General features: G+C 36.9%; 1 protein-coding gene across 1 annotated transcript; it reads right to left on the reverse strand.

Moving 5' to 3' along the window:
• Positions 1-14,802: 14,802 nt before the first annotated feature.
• LOC147479369 (reticulon-like protein B9) lies at positions 14,803-16,491 on the reverse strand. Its single transcript, XM_086578126.1, has 5 exons — positions 16,351-16,491; positions 15,613-15,793; positions 15,375-15,516; positions 15,218-15,287; positions 14,803-15,137 (listed from the first exon to the last, which is right to left on the reverse strand). Exons 1-5 carry the CDS (start codon positions 16,454-16,456, stop codon positions 14,968-14,970), a joined length of 669 nt encoding a protein of 222 aa, XP_086434252.1. The 5' UTR covers positions 16,457-16,491; the 3' UTR covers positions 14,803-14,967.
• Between the last annotated feature and the right edge of the window lie 244 nt (positions 16,492-16,735).

Raw genomic sequence — 16,735 nt, forward strand, 5'->3', positions numbered from 1 at the left:
GCCAAAGAACAACACGAGGAACCCATTAAAAATTGAGACAACAGATTTTAATCAAGTCAACAGTCAAGATTTAGATAATGATTAGTTACAATTAGTTTACAATTCTGTTTTACTTTAGTTAATCGATTCGTTGGCGTGTATTGTAACCGCCACATTATAAATACTCTAGCAATGTAACAGTTCATTCAATCAATCAATAACAGATTCAGTTTTTCATTATGTAAAATTATCTTGGTATCGGAGCCAAACACCTTCAATAGGTGACGATCAAATTTTGAGGTGAGTCCTCATTATCAAAATCAATCTCTAAGGTTCAAATGGCACGAACAAATCAAGTCAATGTTCCTTCTTCATCGATCATCGATCGAAATCAACAAAACACCACAACTCAAATTGCTGATGCTTCTATTCCAGCTGAAACTACAATCAATGCTGTTACTGATGCTCAAATTCCAGTCTCAAGCACAATCGCTGATGCTCAATTCTCAGCTTTAGCTTCAAATCCAAATCTGAGTTCAAACTCTCAAATTCATCCATCTTCCTTTCAAGAATTTGGTGGTTTTAACAATCAAAATCAACAAATTAATGGTTTCTTTAATCAGAATTATGGTTATAATACTCAGAATCCAAATATTCTTGGTTCTAATGGTGTTCTTGGTTCTAATGGCGTTGGTTCACATGGTGTTCTTGGTTCTAGTGTTTGTTCTTGGAGCAAATGGTCAAGCTAATTCTTTTAGTAATCAAGTCGCAAGTCCGCTTAACATGATGAATATGAATATTCCTATGGTTGCACCACCACAACAATCACCTCATACTCTTTTCAATATTTCAAAATATGGTGCCAATCAAGCTCAAGAAGGAAAATTATCTTCAATGGAGGTCTCTTTTTTTACCAATTTTCAATACATATGATCTTCATGGTCTTATTGATGGTACAGATTCTTGTCCCTCCAAATTTTTTACTCATAATAATGGAAATGGTAGCTTCACGAATGTTGTAAACCCATCCTATATTGCCTGGGTGAAAAGAGATCAGATGCTCATGATTTGGCTTAATGCCACATTGTCAGAAGACTTACTTCCATATGTTGTTGGTTTATCCACCTCAAGGTCTTTGTGGTTAACTTTAGAGAAGAGATTGTCTACTATATCAAGGGCTCATGTTAGTCAACTGAAAACAAAGCTGCAAAACATAAAGAAAGGATCAACACCAATGAGTGAGTATCTTCAACAGATCAAAATACTCACCGATAGTCTTGTCATTTTGGGATTCACTTAGTTGATGATGATGTTATCTTTCATGTCTTAAGTGGATTAACGACGAGTATAAACCCTTTGCCACATCTATCGAACAAGGTCTCGTAATGATCCAGTTCAGTTAGATGAGTTACATGGTTTGCTTTTAAGTGAAGAATTAACTCTCAAAACAAGTAACGAGTTCGGTATGAATACCGAATGCATTCATCAAGCTTTTGCCGCTATGAATCAAGATCAAAGAGGTAGAGGAAATGGTCAAGGTAACAACAGAGGTAGAAGTTACAACAGAGGAAATTATAATGGACACAACTCGTGAAATGGTAGAGGCTATAACAATGGTGGAAGAAATTTTCATCGAGAATATAATGGATCTAATGGCAGAGGTTCCGAGGAAATTCAAATCACTACAATAACAATCCTTCAACTTCCAAGAACAATACAAAATAACAATACAAGGCAGCAGTTGTCAAATTTGCAAATAAATTTGGACACATGGCTCTTGATTGTCACAACAAAATGAATCATAGCTATGTGGGGAGAATTCCACCAAAATTAAATTAGCCATGCTTGCCAGCCTTTAATGAGACTTCTAACTCGATAATGGAGGTGCTTCTTCAAGCAATGCAACTCACTCTATGCAATGCCATGACTCTTATTGGTATCGTCGACACCGAGCATCGACACATCTTACACTGATCTTTCCAACCTTAATCTCCACACCGATTATAAAGGTTCGATAAAGTCATGGTCGGTAAATGGACAAGGTTTGCCCATTCTTAATAATCTTGGTTCTTCATTCTTTCAAACTTCAAATTCTAATCATTCATTTCATCCTAAAAATATCTTACATGTTCCTAAAATCACTCATAATCTAATCGAGTGTTCATAAGTTTGTTAGTGATAATAATTGTGTTTTAATCTTCTCTCCTAATGCTTTCTATGTCAAGGACATTGCATCGGGAAGATTCTTTTCCAAGGGCCAACTGAAAATGGTATTTATCCTCTTCGCTTTTACTTCTCGTAATCCGCTTCCTTTTGCTTTTCATTCCAATAAAGTCATCGCTTCAACTTGGCATATCGCGGCTTGGACATCCAAATTCCTGCCATTCTCAGCAAACTCATTCATGGAAAGAGTATTCCAGTTCAAAGTTTAAGCAAAATATCTTTTTGTAATGCTTGTGCTTTAGGCAAAAAAGCACCAAGTTACCTTTCTCTCTTTCTACTTGTAAAAGTGTAAATCCGTTGCAACTTTTACATGTTGATCTTTGGGGCCATCTCCTATTTCTTCTTGTAAAGGTTATAGATTTTTGCTACAATTGTTGATGACTTTACAAGATATACATGGTTCTATTCTATGAAATTCAAGTCTGAGTTTTTTGTCACATTTCAATCTTTCAAGTCTATCATTGAAAATTTTCTTTCATTCAAAATAAAATGTGTGAGATCTGACAATGGAGGTGAATTCACAAGTAATGATTTTGAAGACTTTCTTTCTTCTTGTGGTATTATGCATCAATTCACATGTCCACACACACCCGAACAAAATGGTGTTGTGGAACGAAAACACAGACACATTCTTGATATGTCTCGAACTCTCATTGCTCAATCTTACATACCTTCACAATATTAGGTAGAAGTTTTCTCCACTTCCATTTATTTGCTGAACAAACTTCCTTCAAATCCTTTGCATCATATATCTCCTTGGGAAAAACTGTTTAAACAAACTCCAGATTATTCTCTACTCAAAGTTTATGGTTGTAGATGTTTTCCTTGGCTCAGGCCTTATACAGCACATAAGTTGGAACTTAGATCTAAGTCATGTGTTTTCATTGGATATTCTCTTAATCACAAAGGCTATAGATGTCTTGATCTATCAACCTGAAGGGTATATATTTCAAGACATGTGATTTTTAATGAGGCAGAATTTCCTTTCCAAACTCATACTAACTCCAATTTTTCTTCCTCTAATGATTTGCTTTACTCTTTTCACAAATTTCCTTCCTCGATAATATTGAGTCATCTTCAACTTTCATTTCTCCTTCTCAAAATTCAGACAACATTGTTACTACTTCACCTGAAGTTACATCATCTTCTAAACTATCATCTCCCCGGGTTACACCACCTTCCTCAAATTTCATCTTTACCTTCAGTTCCTTTAAATGTTCACTCTATGAAAACCAGAGCTAAAGATGGAATTTTCAAGCCCAAAGTTTTTAATACAAGCAAACATCCATTACCTCATGCTCTACATGCAATCTTATCTCAGTTACCATCTACTCCTACTTGTCATACTCAAGCAATGAAAGATTCTAAATGGAGAGATGCTATGGTTTCAGAATACAATGCTCTTCTGAAGACAGGTACTTGGATATTAGTTCCACCATCTCCATTTTATAATCTAGTGGATAACAAGTGGGTCTTTAGATTAAAACAAAAGGCTGATGGTTCTATTGATAAGCATAAAGCAAGGCTTGTTGCAAGAGGGTTTCATCAGAAGAGTGGAGTTGATTACAATGAAACCTTTAGCCCAGTAGCTAAGCCTACCACAATAAGACTTGTCTTCTCTCTGGCTGTTCAGTACAATTGGGACATAAAGCAGTTAGATGTCTCTAATGCTTTTTTGCATGGTCATTTGAAGGAGGAAGTATATATGACACAGCCTAAAGGTTTTATAGATCCAGAGAAGCCTACCTATGTATGCAAGTTGTTAAAGTCTTTATATGGGCTCAAACAAGCTCCTCGAGCTTGGTATGAGGAGTTGTTTCAAGCACTTCTTAGCATTGATTTCATACTTCACAAGTCGATCATTCATCGTTTATTAAGAAGGAGTCTACATCAATCACTTATCTTCTAGTATACGTGGATGATATACTTATTACAGGAAATTCCAATTCTGATCTTAATCAAGTCATAACTCAGCTCAGCAGAATATTTTCTATGAAAGACTTGGGTTCTGTTCATTATTTCTTAGGCTTGGAAATTCACGTAAATCGATGGGCTTTTCTTATCTCAAACCAAGTATGTGTATGACTTGCTTTCGGAGAGCTAATATGGTAAATTCTAAGCCAAGATCAACACCTATTTCTACTACATGCCGATTGACAACACCGCAGAGAATTACTAGCGAGATCCTACTACTTATAGGTCCATTGTTGGAGGTTTACAATATCTCACCTGGACAAGACCTGACATCTCTTTTGCTGTCAATTTAGTGTGTCAATTTATGCACAATCCACGAACTTATCATTTGGAAGCAGCTAAGAGGATCTTAAGGTATTTAAAGGGCAAGATAACTCATGGTGTCCGGTTTAGGAAAAGGATCAATCAATATTCAAGCCTATAATCGATGCAGATTGGGGAGGATGTCCTATGGACGTAAGGTCTATAACAGGTTTTGTATTTTCTTAGGTTCCAATTTAATATCTTGGTCCGCTAAGAAACAACACACAAGAGCTCGCTCCTCCAAGCCGGGGTTTGAGTACGATCATTGGCACACACAAATGCTGAAATTTATTGGTTGTGCATTCCGCTTAGAGATATGCATATTCCAATATCTCAATCTCCAATCATTCATTGTGACAACATCGCAAATATCTTTAGCCAAGAATCCAGTTTTTCATGCTCGCGTTTAAGCATGTCGAAATTGATTATCACTACATAAGGGGAGCTTGTTCTCGCCAGTTGTTCTTGAAATTCGATATCTATGCACTAAAGATCAAATAGCTGATCTCTTCACCAAAGGTCTATATGTACAAAGATTTGGTTTCTTACTTAGCAAGCTTTCAGTTATTTCAAATCCCTTCAGCTTGAAGGGGGGAATTGAGACAACAGATTTTAATCAAGTCAACAAATAAAGATTTAGATAATGATTAGTTACAATTAGTTTACAATTCTGCTTTTACTTTAGTTAATCGATTCTGTTGACGTGTATTGTAACCGCCACATTATAAATACTCTAGCAATGTAACAGTTCATTCAATCAATCAATAACAGATTCAGTTTTTCATTATGTAAAATTATCTTTAAACACGTCAGTCTTCCCTCTTTCTGTTACTTTTTATTCAGTCCAACCTTCAATTCGCAGCTCCCTCTTCATTTTATGATCAAATTTATGATCTCGAGGCCACATATATAATATAAAAAAAGTGTTGCATCGAGATACGACCCATGTCGTGAAAACTCACTCACTCACTCAATCCATCAAATTTTATCCCACCTCAAATAATTAAAAAAAAACGAGATGGAGAGATCAGTAGCGTTTGTGATATTACTATTTATTTGTGTATCCTCAATATCAATATCAACATCGAGATTCGTGGTAGAAAAGAACAGTTTAACATTAACATCACTAGATAGTATTAAAGGAACACATGATAGTGCAATTGGAAACTTTGGTATTCCTCAATATGGTGGAAGCATGGTTGGTAGTGTTCTCTTCCCAAAGAGAATCAAAAGGGTTGTAAAAAATTCGAAGATTTCGGTGTTTCGTTCAAAACTAAATCTGGTGGGCTTCCTAATTTCATCTTGGTTGATCGTGGAGGTACCCAAAGTTTCAAACTTTTGATTCATTATTGTTATTTGGCTAATTCTTTTATTGAGCTAAGATTATGGTAGATATATTAGTTTATTTACATAAATTAATTGGCCATTTATAGTTTTGTACACTTATATTAGAAGTAGAACATTTTATGGATTTGAGTGGTGTATACTTGTTTCAAATTGAATTAGAAGAGAAGCCAGCTATACTTGCGAATTCTTCGATGCCGACAATGTTGGTTATGATGATATTGTTTCATTCAAGGGATTTAGTCTAGAAAAAAGATCTCCTGAAAGTGACCAGAGTTGTAAAACCGAGACAGATCACGCTCATGTGGATATCTTTGTTAAGGAAGAGATTCGCACTCGAAAAACAGAAAAATGTAACCAATGCTATCTCTTTTCTCACATGAAGAGAGAGAGAGAAATTAAGAATGGATGTTCTAATACTTCGGATGTAGTCAATCCCGGAAGAAAAAGATTATCGTAAATCTTACATGTTCCCCACGCCAAAACATTGATGAAGGCTCTAGTAGTCGAGATATGGTCAAGGAGCCCTTTGAAGTCTTTGGAAATTCAGATAAACAAAAGAAAGAAGAGTCTCCTTCAATTGGGGAATTGCGCGATTCTCGGTTTAAATAGGAACCCCGAAATTCTACCTCACTGTAGAACCCTGCTCAAGCTCCTCTTTCTCAAATCAAATCCCGTCCGGGCCTTGGTGGCGCCGCCCCATTGATTGCTCATTTTGATATTATATAGACACATTTTGTAAAACTATATTTACAGTCACTGAATTTTTATAGATGTTTTTTTTTGACATTTGAGTTCTAACCAGGTGACGCGGGTTATGGAAATTTTAATTTACATATGCAAATATGAAGTTACATATGTGCATACAAATTTACATATGCAAATATGAAATTTCATAGACATTTTTTCTGACATCTGACAGGTGACACAAGTTATGTAAATATGAATTTTCATATGTAAATATAAATATAAATTTTCTTATGAAAAAAAATTTCATATGAAAATTTAAATTTAAATAGGTTAAGAAGACTGTGTAATTTTATATTGTCATATGTACATAGGATGATGTCAGCCCGGTTTGTCCTTAAGCCGAAATTATAAGTAAAAATTGATGACGTCAGCCCGGTTTTTACAGAGATATTTTGGTCTATTTTGGCTTTAATGTTATGTTTTAAATAATAGGGAGGTTTTATGCATGTGTTCGGTTAGAGGGGGTTTTTGTACAACCATTTAAGTGGCAGGGAGATTAAACCCAAAATCTATTACCATGACAAACAAATTAAAGTCCTTGAACACTCTCTACTTTTACCTTGAACAAGCAATTTTTTCCCTAGCATTTGTATTGAACAATGAATTGTATTAATTCAACAGTGACTAGGGGGGATGCATATTAGTTTTGGTATCATCGTTCAAATTATCTCTAAAGCCCTCTAATTTTAACTTGGGGAGTTTTTGCCTTGAAATAACGACAGAATGTCAGACCTTTGAATTGTTTTATCTAGCAAGCTATTAGCTAGAATCCAACTTCCACAGAGCAGTTTATGAAGGTATGATGCTTCTCAACACTCACCCGCTCAATCTTGGTGATAATGAAGTTTCTAATTATTGAGAAGGGAAACTAGTGCATACTGCATAGTCATTTTTCTGCATCCACAGTTATTAAATATTGGGTTAACTAGTATTATCCTCCACTAGATAGATGAGCCAATTAGGATTCCCCTACCCCCACTAGATTGGGAAATTCCCAAGTCAGTATTTCTGATTCTGAACGAAACCTCGGAATTCCGCCCAATATTTTGGTTTTTCAAAAAACTGGAATTCTGAATATAAAGTCAAAATATTAATTATTCCAAAATCAATCGAAATTCTAAATATAATAGGGGTCAAAATTTGATGAATTTCGGTTTTTGGATTTGTCAGAATTCCAAAAATTCCAAAATTCCGAACTATGCCCAAAAAAAAAAAAAAAAAAAAAAAAAAAAAAAAAAAAAACAACTTGGATTGACCGTGTTTTTTTTGTGTGTATTAAGAGGGAAAATCCTAATTGGGGGAAGGGGGTAACACTAACTAACCCTTAAATATTTAAAGGGGCACTAGATGAGCCAATCAGGATTTCCCTCTAAATACACATAAAAAAAATCAAATTGGGTTGACCACATTTCTTTTGTGTGTGTATATTTTAGTTAACCCATATTTAAATTGATGATGGAGGAACTAAGGAATGACTTAAGGTGAATCTAGGAACTTGTTTATAATGCCATCACTAACAACTACGTATTGTACGTAAAAGGATTTTCATCACTTTTTTTTGTTTGCTAAAGCCATTGTCAGCACCTGGTTCATCAAGAATACGCAAGAAAAGCACTTCTATCATGCACATACTGTACATTTGTCATTTTCTTTCTACTTTCAGTTTCACTTACTTGGTTGACCAAGGGAAAATATTGTAAGTTTTTTCCATAGTAATGTGGGATTAAGCATTGTTTTTGATCGAGGTTTTCGTATCTTTTGCAAAAATAGATGTACCAATATACACCCTATGTGATGTTGTATGCAGATAAAAGAAAACAATAGAAGACAAGGACAGAATAACAGGTAATAACCAAGGCGCGGATTAGGCTGTCCTTAAGGAAAGATTTCGCCCCTTCCAATGGTGCAGAAAGGCAACAAAGCATGGCGTCTTCCCTCATAGGATTCAATGGTTAACAGCAGCCGACTTTGCACTAGAAATCGTACTACCCTCTGTAATAAAGAATATAACTCTCTCGGGGGCCGACAGAAGAAGAGAAGAGAAGAAGAATAAAGACTTATCTGTTTCTCGATTCGTGTAGGGGGATGATGAAGGGGCAAGATCCACGAAGTTCTGCTTTTTGTATGGAGGCATGGAGCGAAGACGACTCCCGCCTCTTTACTCTCTCCAGAATGGATGCTCTCCTATAGACACACAACTGCTGTGTTTATATAGAGGTTTCATCGGTAACCAAACCCGAGAATGACTCCTCAAAGTCGGTCTCCCAAAAACAAATATGAGACGAGTCCAACTCGCGATCGCGACTCGCCAAAACTTGTTCAAAAAAGAAAAACAAGTTTAGGCAGCAATTGGTAATCCACTACCCACTAGACAATCAGCCCAAGCCCAAGCCCGACACGACGCGACTCGGTGCGGGGCGGGCGGGCGCGCGCGTGTGTGGCTTTGGGTGAGTCCTCCCTCCTAACACAAAAGCCTTTGTACCCTAAGGGCACACCCTTATGCTAGAGGATCACCTCATATACCTCACTTGCTAGTGGTGGTTCACCAATGTGGGACTAAACAACACACAAGTATTTTGAAATACTCATTAGAGATTCCAACAATCCCCCACTATTTCAAAATACTAATAGTCCCCCACTATTTTGGAATAGGATATTACAAAAGAAATGTGTTAACGAAATGCCAGAGAGAATCGAAAAAACAATACATAAGATACTGGTGCTTTTCGGGCTTGAACCAAATATAGGGTAACATGTCTTATAATAATACGGAAAGTGGTGGATTAAAAAATCTTTGAACCAACATTCCCTTGTAGTAAAATAGAGGACATGCACCCACATTGCTTTTTCATTATATGCCCGTTTCAAGGTTATTTAGCTTTTGGCCCTTTTGATCAGCTTTGTGTTATGTGAATGCTCTAGAGTACTTGCTCCGAAAACTCATAAGAACCGACCCAGTTCTACATTCACGTAGGTGGATATCCATCAAGTGTACATAGCAGTTAAAATACACTATCTCATAAAAATAATGGACTATGGATTCCATTAAGAGTAAAATAACTCATCCTTTTCTCATTGCTATTCAAGTTATACAAAGTATACAATAATGCTATCTAGTCATAGGGTGGGGCGCCTCAAAGAAAGACAATAGCATACCAGAGCTTAATGAGGTGACTTGTTTTTCCCTTTGAACCTACTTCATGGGATCTCCAATCACATAGGTGGGGTTGCCGTCGCCTTCTATCTATCTAAGGCAAAAGTCCCATCCCCTCGACATATCAACCACTTGTCTCCTCGTAAGTGGTTTTGTTAGAGGATCGCCAAATTTAACTCGACCTCACATAATCTAGAGCCACAACTCCAGATTCCAAAGAACATGCTTTATAGATCAGTAGTCTCGCATTTAATATGCCCTCTTTTCCCATTATACAATTTGCTCTTTGCTTTTGCTATTATTGCCCCCGACAAATACAATGCATAGCAAACCGAGGCGGTTTTGTACCAATAGGAAGATCTCGCCAAGATGTTTCTAAGCCACTCGACCTCGAGACTTGCTTTATCTAAAGCAATAAGCTCGGACTCCATGGTTGAATGAGCTATCAAGGTCCGCTTAGAAAGATTTCCAAGCGATCGCACCTCCACCTAGGGTGAAAATATAACCACTAGTGGACTTGATATCATGAGAATTAGATATCCATCCACATCACAATAACCCTATCACAGGGGAGTTTGTCTAAACCTTATGCCGTAATTCATTGTTCCTCTCAAGTACTTGGCTAGTCTCTATAAGGCACTCCAATGTTCCCTGGCTAGGACAATGAGTGTATCTGCTAGCCTCGCTAACTGCATAAGCAATGTCGTCTAGTGCAATTCATCAAGTACATGAGACTACCAATAATTTGGGCATATCTAGATCGGAGTACACCATGTTGAGCATTTTTCCGTTCACTATTTGCCTCATAAGATGTCGATACGTGCTTACTATCATAAAAGTTAAACTTCTTCAAAAAACTTCTCAACATAATGCTCTTGTGAAAGCCGTATAGCCATCATCAAGCTTCTCGATGATTTTGATTCCAAGAATCACATCACTTTCTCCCAAATCCTTCATTTCAAATTGGGAGGATAAAAACATCTTGGTGTTTCTCACAACATCAAGGCTAGGACTCATGATTAACATGTCATCCACATATAGACAGATAATCACATATGTATTCACATTAAAAGATTTAAAGTAAATACATTTATCAGCATCATTTATGTGATATCCATTAGACATCATGACACTGTCAAACTTTTCATGCCATTGTTTTGGCTTGTTTCAACCCATATAACGACTTAACTAACTTGCATACCTTATGCTCATTCCCCGGTACTATCGTACACCCTCAGGCTGCATCATATATATTTCTTCATCAAGATCACCATTCAAAAATGCAGTTTTACATCCATTTGATGAATAAATAAATTATGAATAGCAAATAGAGCCATTAGAACTCTTATAGAAGAAATCCTAGTTACAGGAGCATAAGTATCAAAATAGTCAATGCCTTTTTTCTGGGAGAATCCCTTGACTACAAGTCTAGCCTTGTATTTCTTAATGGAACCATCTAGTTTCAATTTCTTTTTGAAGATCCACTTGTAACGTATAGGTTTTGCCCCAGGAGGTAGATCAACTATCTCCCATGTGTGATTAACTATAATCGAATCTAGTTCTGAGTGTATAGCATCCTTCCAGAAAGGAGCATCTCGAGAACTGATTGCCTCATTATACGTCACAGGATCATCATCAAGAAGAAATGTGTAAAAGTCATCACCAAAATTGGTGGATTTCCTGTCTCTTTTACTCTTCCGAATTTCTTGTTCAGAAATTTCAAGATCTGTTGATTGTTGTTCACTAGGAGCAACCAACCTCTCAATGCCAATTTTCAAAGGAAACAAATTCTCAAAGAAATCAGCATTTTTACTCTCTATAATAGTGTTAGCATCAACAAGGTTATTGTCGATTTTTTACTACTAAAAATCTATATGCAAAGACTATTATGAGCATAACCAATGAACATACAATCAACAGTTCTAGGTCCCAATTTCTCTTTTTAGGTTCGTTCACAAGAACCTTAGCAAGACACCCCACATTTTTAAGTATGTCGTTAGGTACATGACCTTTCCATAACTCATATGGCGCCTTATTCCCTGTTTTCTTGTTGGGTATCCTATTCTCAGATATGGCAAGCGATAGGATTGCTTTCCCCACAAGTTCGAGAGAAGCTCCGGAACTTACAAGCATAACATTCATCATCTCTTTTAGTGTTATATTTTTTCCGTTCGCTACTCCATTAGACTCGTGAGAGTATGGTGGAGTAGTCTCATGAATAATGCCACTCTTGTCACAAAAGTCCCGGAAGGGGTTAGACTCATATTCTCCACCCCTATCGGGCCAAAGTCTCTTAATCTTACAGCTTAAGCTAGTTTTCAACTTCAAATTTGTACTTGAGAAACATCTCACCTGCCTCATGCTTGTGTCTAAGTAAATATACCATGGTGTACTTAGAGAAGTCATCTATGAATGTAATATAATAAAACTTCCCCTCTAGACATGGTACTTCCTCATTCACCCAAACTCCATTATGAATAAGAGTTAGTAATCCAGGTTTTATCTCTAGACACAGTTCTGCGGGGGTTTCTTCGTGGCTTTAGTCTCAAAGACATATCTCACATTTATCATTAGAAAAATCAGAAATATTAGACAATAAACCACATGCTTTCATCCTTTTCATATATCAACATTCACATGTCCTAGTCTACCATGCCATATATTAAAAGAGTCAAGCAAGTAAGCGTATGCATTCATTCTTATTAATAATAATGTTGTCAAGTACATTCAACATGAAAAGACCAATTTGTTATTACAATAACCTTTACCAACAAAACCCTCATTCTTTGTCGAACAAACTTGTCACTCTCAAAATCACCTTGACGCCAGCTTTTCCCAAGGTAGGGACACGAAATCGATTCGGCGAATCTCGTGAACATGAAGAACATTACTAAGTGAAAGGGTTTTCCCCGGTTAACTTCGGAAGAACCTTGCATGTTCCCTCAACAGAAACGGACCTAGAGTCACCCATATAGACCTTTTCATCTTTCACTAGTATGTAGTCCGAGAAGGCTTCAACATCACCACAGACGCGTGGTGGGTGGCACGAGAATCTAGTACCCAGTTCCTCTTCCAAGTGGCTATGAACACTTGTGACACCACAAATGAAATAATATCATCTCCCTCAACTAGATTAGCATTGGGAGGATCATCGTCGTCTTTTCTTTCTGGTCTCCAGACCGAAAAGCCCTATGTCCAGGGTTTACCACAAAAACATAACAATTTCCATTGCGCATTACCACTCCTTTTAAAAGAAGTGCCTTTGACCTTGAAATTCTTATTTTTGTTGGACTTCGCTTCTTAGAGGTTTTGTTAGATTTGCTGGGATTACCTTCAATGATATTGGCTTTAGAATGGAATTCCTTAGACAACACCTCATCCTAAGTCTTGTTCTTTTCCTCTATGTGAATGTGAATGATCACATCCTCAAGAGTCATCTGCTTACGCTTATGCTTCATACTATTTTTATAGTGTTTCCAAGACTCGGGGAGTTCCTCAATCAAACATCCAGCAACAAAGGTTTCGGGTAAATTAATACCCTCAGTTTTCAAATCATTAATCAGCACATGAAAATCATGGATTTGAGACATTACATCTTTATCCTCTCTCATATGGAACTTTAGAAAAGTCTCAATAGCATATTTCTGAGTACCAGCATCCTCTATTATATATTTCTTGTTCAAACTCTCCCATATATCATGTGCATTCTTATTTGAACAATAAATATCAAAAATTTCATTGGACAAGGTACTCAAAATAGCATGACGACATACCTTATTCCCATTGAGCCAAGCAGCTTGATTTCTTTCGAAATCATTAGAACCCTCCATGGGTGTTGTATCAGTGAGATACTTTGCATAGTTGAGTACATCTAGGGCTGTGAACACCCTTTCTCTCCATCTCTTGAAGTGTGAACCATTGAAGGATTCAATCTTAGACACATTAGGTAAGTTGCGAGCATTCAGTAGAGGTGCAGCATCTCTCATAGACGAAGTAACTTCCATGACTCCAAAATTGGTTTCTTTGATCGGCGTGGTGTCAACATGTGTAGACATCTTGATCTTTTCTTAAGATTGTTGTATGCAGATAAAAGAAAACAATAGAAGACAAGAACAGAATAACAGGTAATAACCAAGGCGCGGATTAGGTCAGTCCCTTAAGAAAGATTTCCTCCCTTCCAATGGTGCGAAAAGGCAACAAAATGGCGTCTTCCTCATAGGATTCAATGGTTAATAGCAGTCTGACTTTGCACTAGAACAGGCTACCCTCTAGAACAGCAATATAACTCTCTCTGGCGGCTGACAAGAAGAAGAGAAGAGAAGAAGAATAAAGACTTATCTGTTTCTCTGATTCGTGTAGGGTGGGATGAAGGGACAGTATCCACGAGTTCTGTTTCGCTGGTGTATGGATTCTCAGGTTTGGTTACCGACTGAAACCTCTATATAAACACAGCAGTGTGTGTCTATAGAGATGAATCCATTACAGAGAGTAAGAGACGGGAGTCGTGCTGCTGCTGCTTCCAGGATTTCCCTCTAAATACACAAAAAAAAAAAATCAAATTGGGTTGACCATATTTTTTTTTTGTGTATATTTTAGTTAACCCATATTTAAATTGATGATGGAGGAACTGAGGAAGGACTTAAGGTGAATCTAGGAACTTGTTTATAATGCCATCACTAACAACTACATATTGTACGTAAAAGCATTTTCAGCACTTTTTTTTGTTTGCTAAAGCCATTGTCAGCACCTGGTTCATCAAGAATACGCAAGAAAAGCACTTCTATCACACATACTGTACATTTGTCCTTTTCTTTCTACTTTCAGTTTCACTTGGTTGACCAAGGGAAAATATTGTAAGTTTTTTCCATAGTAATGTAGGATTGAGCATTGTTTTTGATCGAGGTTTTCGTATCTTTTGCAAAAATAGATGTACCAATATAGACCCTATGTGATTCAAAGTTCCAGTCATGGACATTAGGACATGCCAGCATTCTGCTCGAGGAAATCAAATGAAGATTTGAAATAAGATCGAATTAAGTCAGAAAAGTATTCCTTCTTTGCCTCCAACACAAGTATAATGGATTCCGTTCACAGTATGTCTTTTATTATTTTAATTTGTCAATATTTACATCTAGAAGCAGAGATGTTTCATGGTGAACGAAACATTTGGACATCAGTCATACATGAAGTAGTATCAAGTCTTGAAAAGCCAGTGATGTTCAGTTTTGCATATTGCAAGTTCATTTAAATTTCTTCTCCTTCACTGGTCCTCTTGGGATTTTGTTAAGAACCCTTGAATCAAATTTCTTGTAGAGTTTTCGAATATCCTTAGTTCCTTTTCCAGCAAGATAATCGACTTCGCGCTCATACCTCTCATACAAAGCGGGCAGAGTTCCAATACAGAGGAAGCCTATTTGGACAATTTTGAGGATGACCCTTATTAGTTGAAACCAGAAAGCCCAAAATTAAATTAAATATGTTAAAACTTACCAAGATATAGAAGATTCATCGTGGTGAAATAGGATCCAATTACTGACAACGTCCATAGGAAAACAATTGCCTGAAACAAATCACCAGGAAAATGTGAAGGTTGTCCTGAATCGAAAAGTAACTAGTATGAAGGAGAGGGGGATGAGTCGGATCATACCAAGAGGAAAATCTTCAAGTCTTTTCCACATGCTATGTCGTATAGTGTTAAAAATAATTGATTGAATCTAGTATGGAACGTTCGAGCGACATGTTGAAATGCAGATTCTGATAAGATGATTTCAGGAATCTTGGGAGGATGCCTGAAAAGTGGAATTTATTATGTACCAATACAGCACATTGGTAATCATGTCTTAGTGTAACTCAGTATGTAATCACATTGCATTCAAAGAAGTTACCGGTCGAATAATGCTGCGCCATTGGACCATATAAAAATGACTAGCATGACAGTGATGGAGATGTGACATAGAAGTGTAAGAAAATGGTATTCAACAACCTCGAAAAGAAACCATATTGCTGTAAACCCAATAAAAATCGCAGCTGAAACATTCTTGTTCCGCCATAACAGTACGTTTGCGACTGCAAAACAATCAAAACCCATATTCAGTAAATTTCTTGTCTACCATGCAAATATGCAATTGTAACACAGCCTTGATCAGAGGTGATCATCAAATGGCTTTATACATATTTCTCTCAGGTGTTCCATGAAAACGCAGTATTCGTCTATTAGAAGCTGATGCGGGACTAGTTACCAGGTCATGCACTGAGGTTGAGTACCTAAATCAAGCTAAAAGCCTATTGTATTGATGTGTCCCCAAGACCCAAAGTACAGAAGCTGGAAGTAAGGTTGTATACATACGATTGTTTGGGTGTTCAAAACCTCTGTTCTCACTTCTCACACAACATCAAAAGTAACATGAACAAATTTCAAGTATGGGACAATGTGCTTTTGAGTTTTGGAAATACCACGTACATGCATGACATAAATACTACGATAACACAACACGAAATAGCATCGGTTTATTGGTATGGTTGACTATGCCTTACAAATACACACATTTGTGATTTGTCATGCTTGGAAATGTTTCTGTATGTTCTTATATGAAAATCATTGACCTAGAGCAAGAAAATATTACCTTGTCCACCTCCCAGAATTGAGTGTAGGGGCCTTTCGCGTCTGAACAGTCGTCCTGGGGTCGATGATACATTATCTGAGTCAGAATCGGATGAATAGATCGGCATGATTGTTTTGTAAGGCAATTAATTATATGTTCAATGTTTTGTTAAGTTGGTTATATAGCGAACTCAGAGAAGTGTTCTAAGCTTGGTAGTTAAGGAAACCAAAATGAAGAAGCAAGGGATGCCTTCTGCATTGGTGCATGGTTTAGAAGTTTGCTTCACATGACCGCTACCTATAAAAACCAACCAATTTATCCATTCTGATTTTTTTGTGTTGGAGGCGTGTCGGCGTGACAATACTACTCTTAGTTTGCCTAGCTATCAATGAAGGTACACTGGTCG

Source organism: Coptis chinensis, chromosome 8, assembly GCF_015680905.1.
Source record: "Coptis chinensis isolate HL-2020 chromosome 8, ASM1568090v1, whole genome shotgun sequence".
In the NCBI taxonomy this organism is placed as follows: domain Eukaryota; kingdom Viridiplantae; phylum Streptophyta; class Magnoliopsida; order Ranunculales; family Ranunculaceae; genus Coptis; species Coptis chinensis.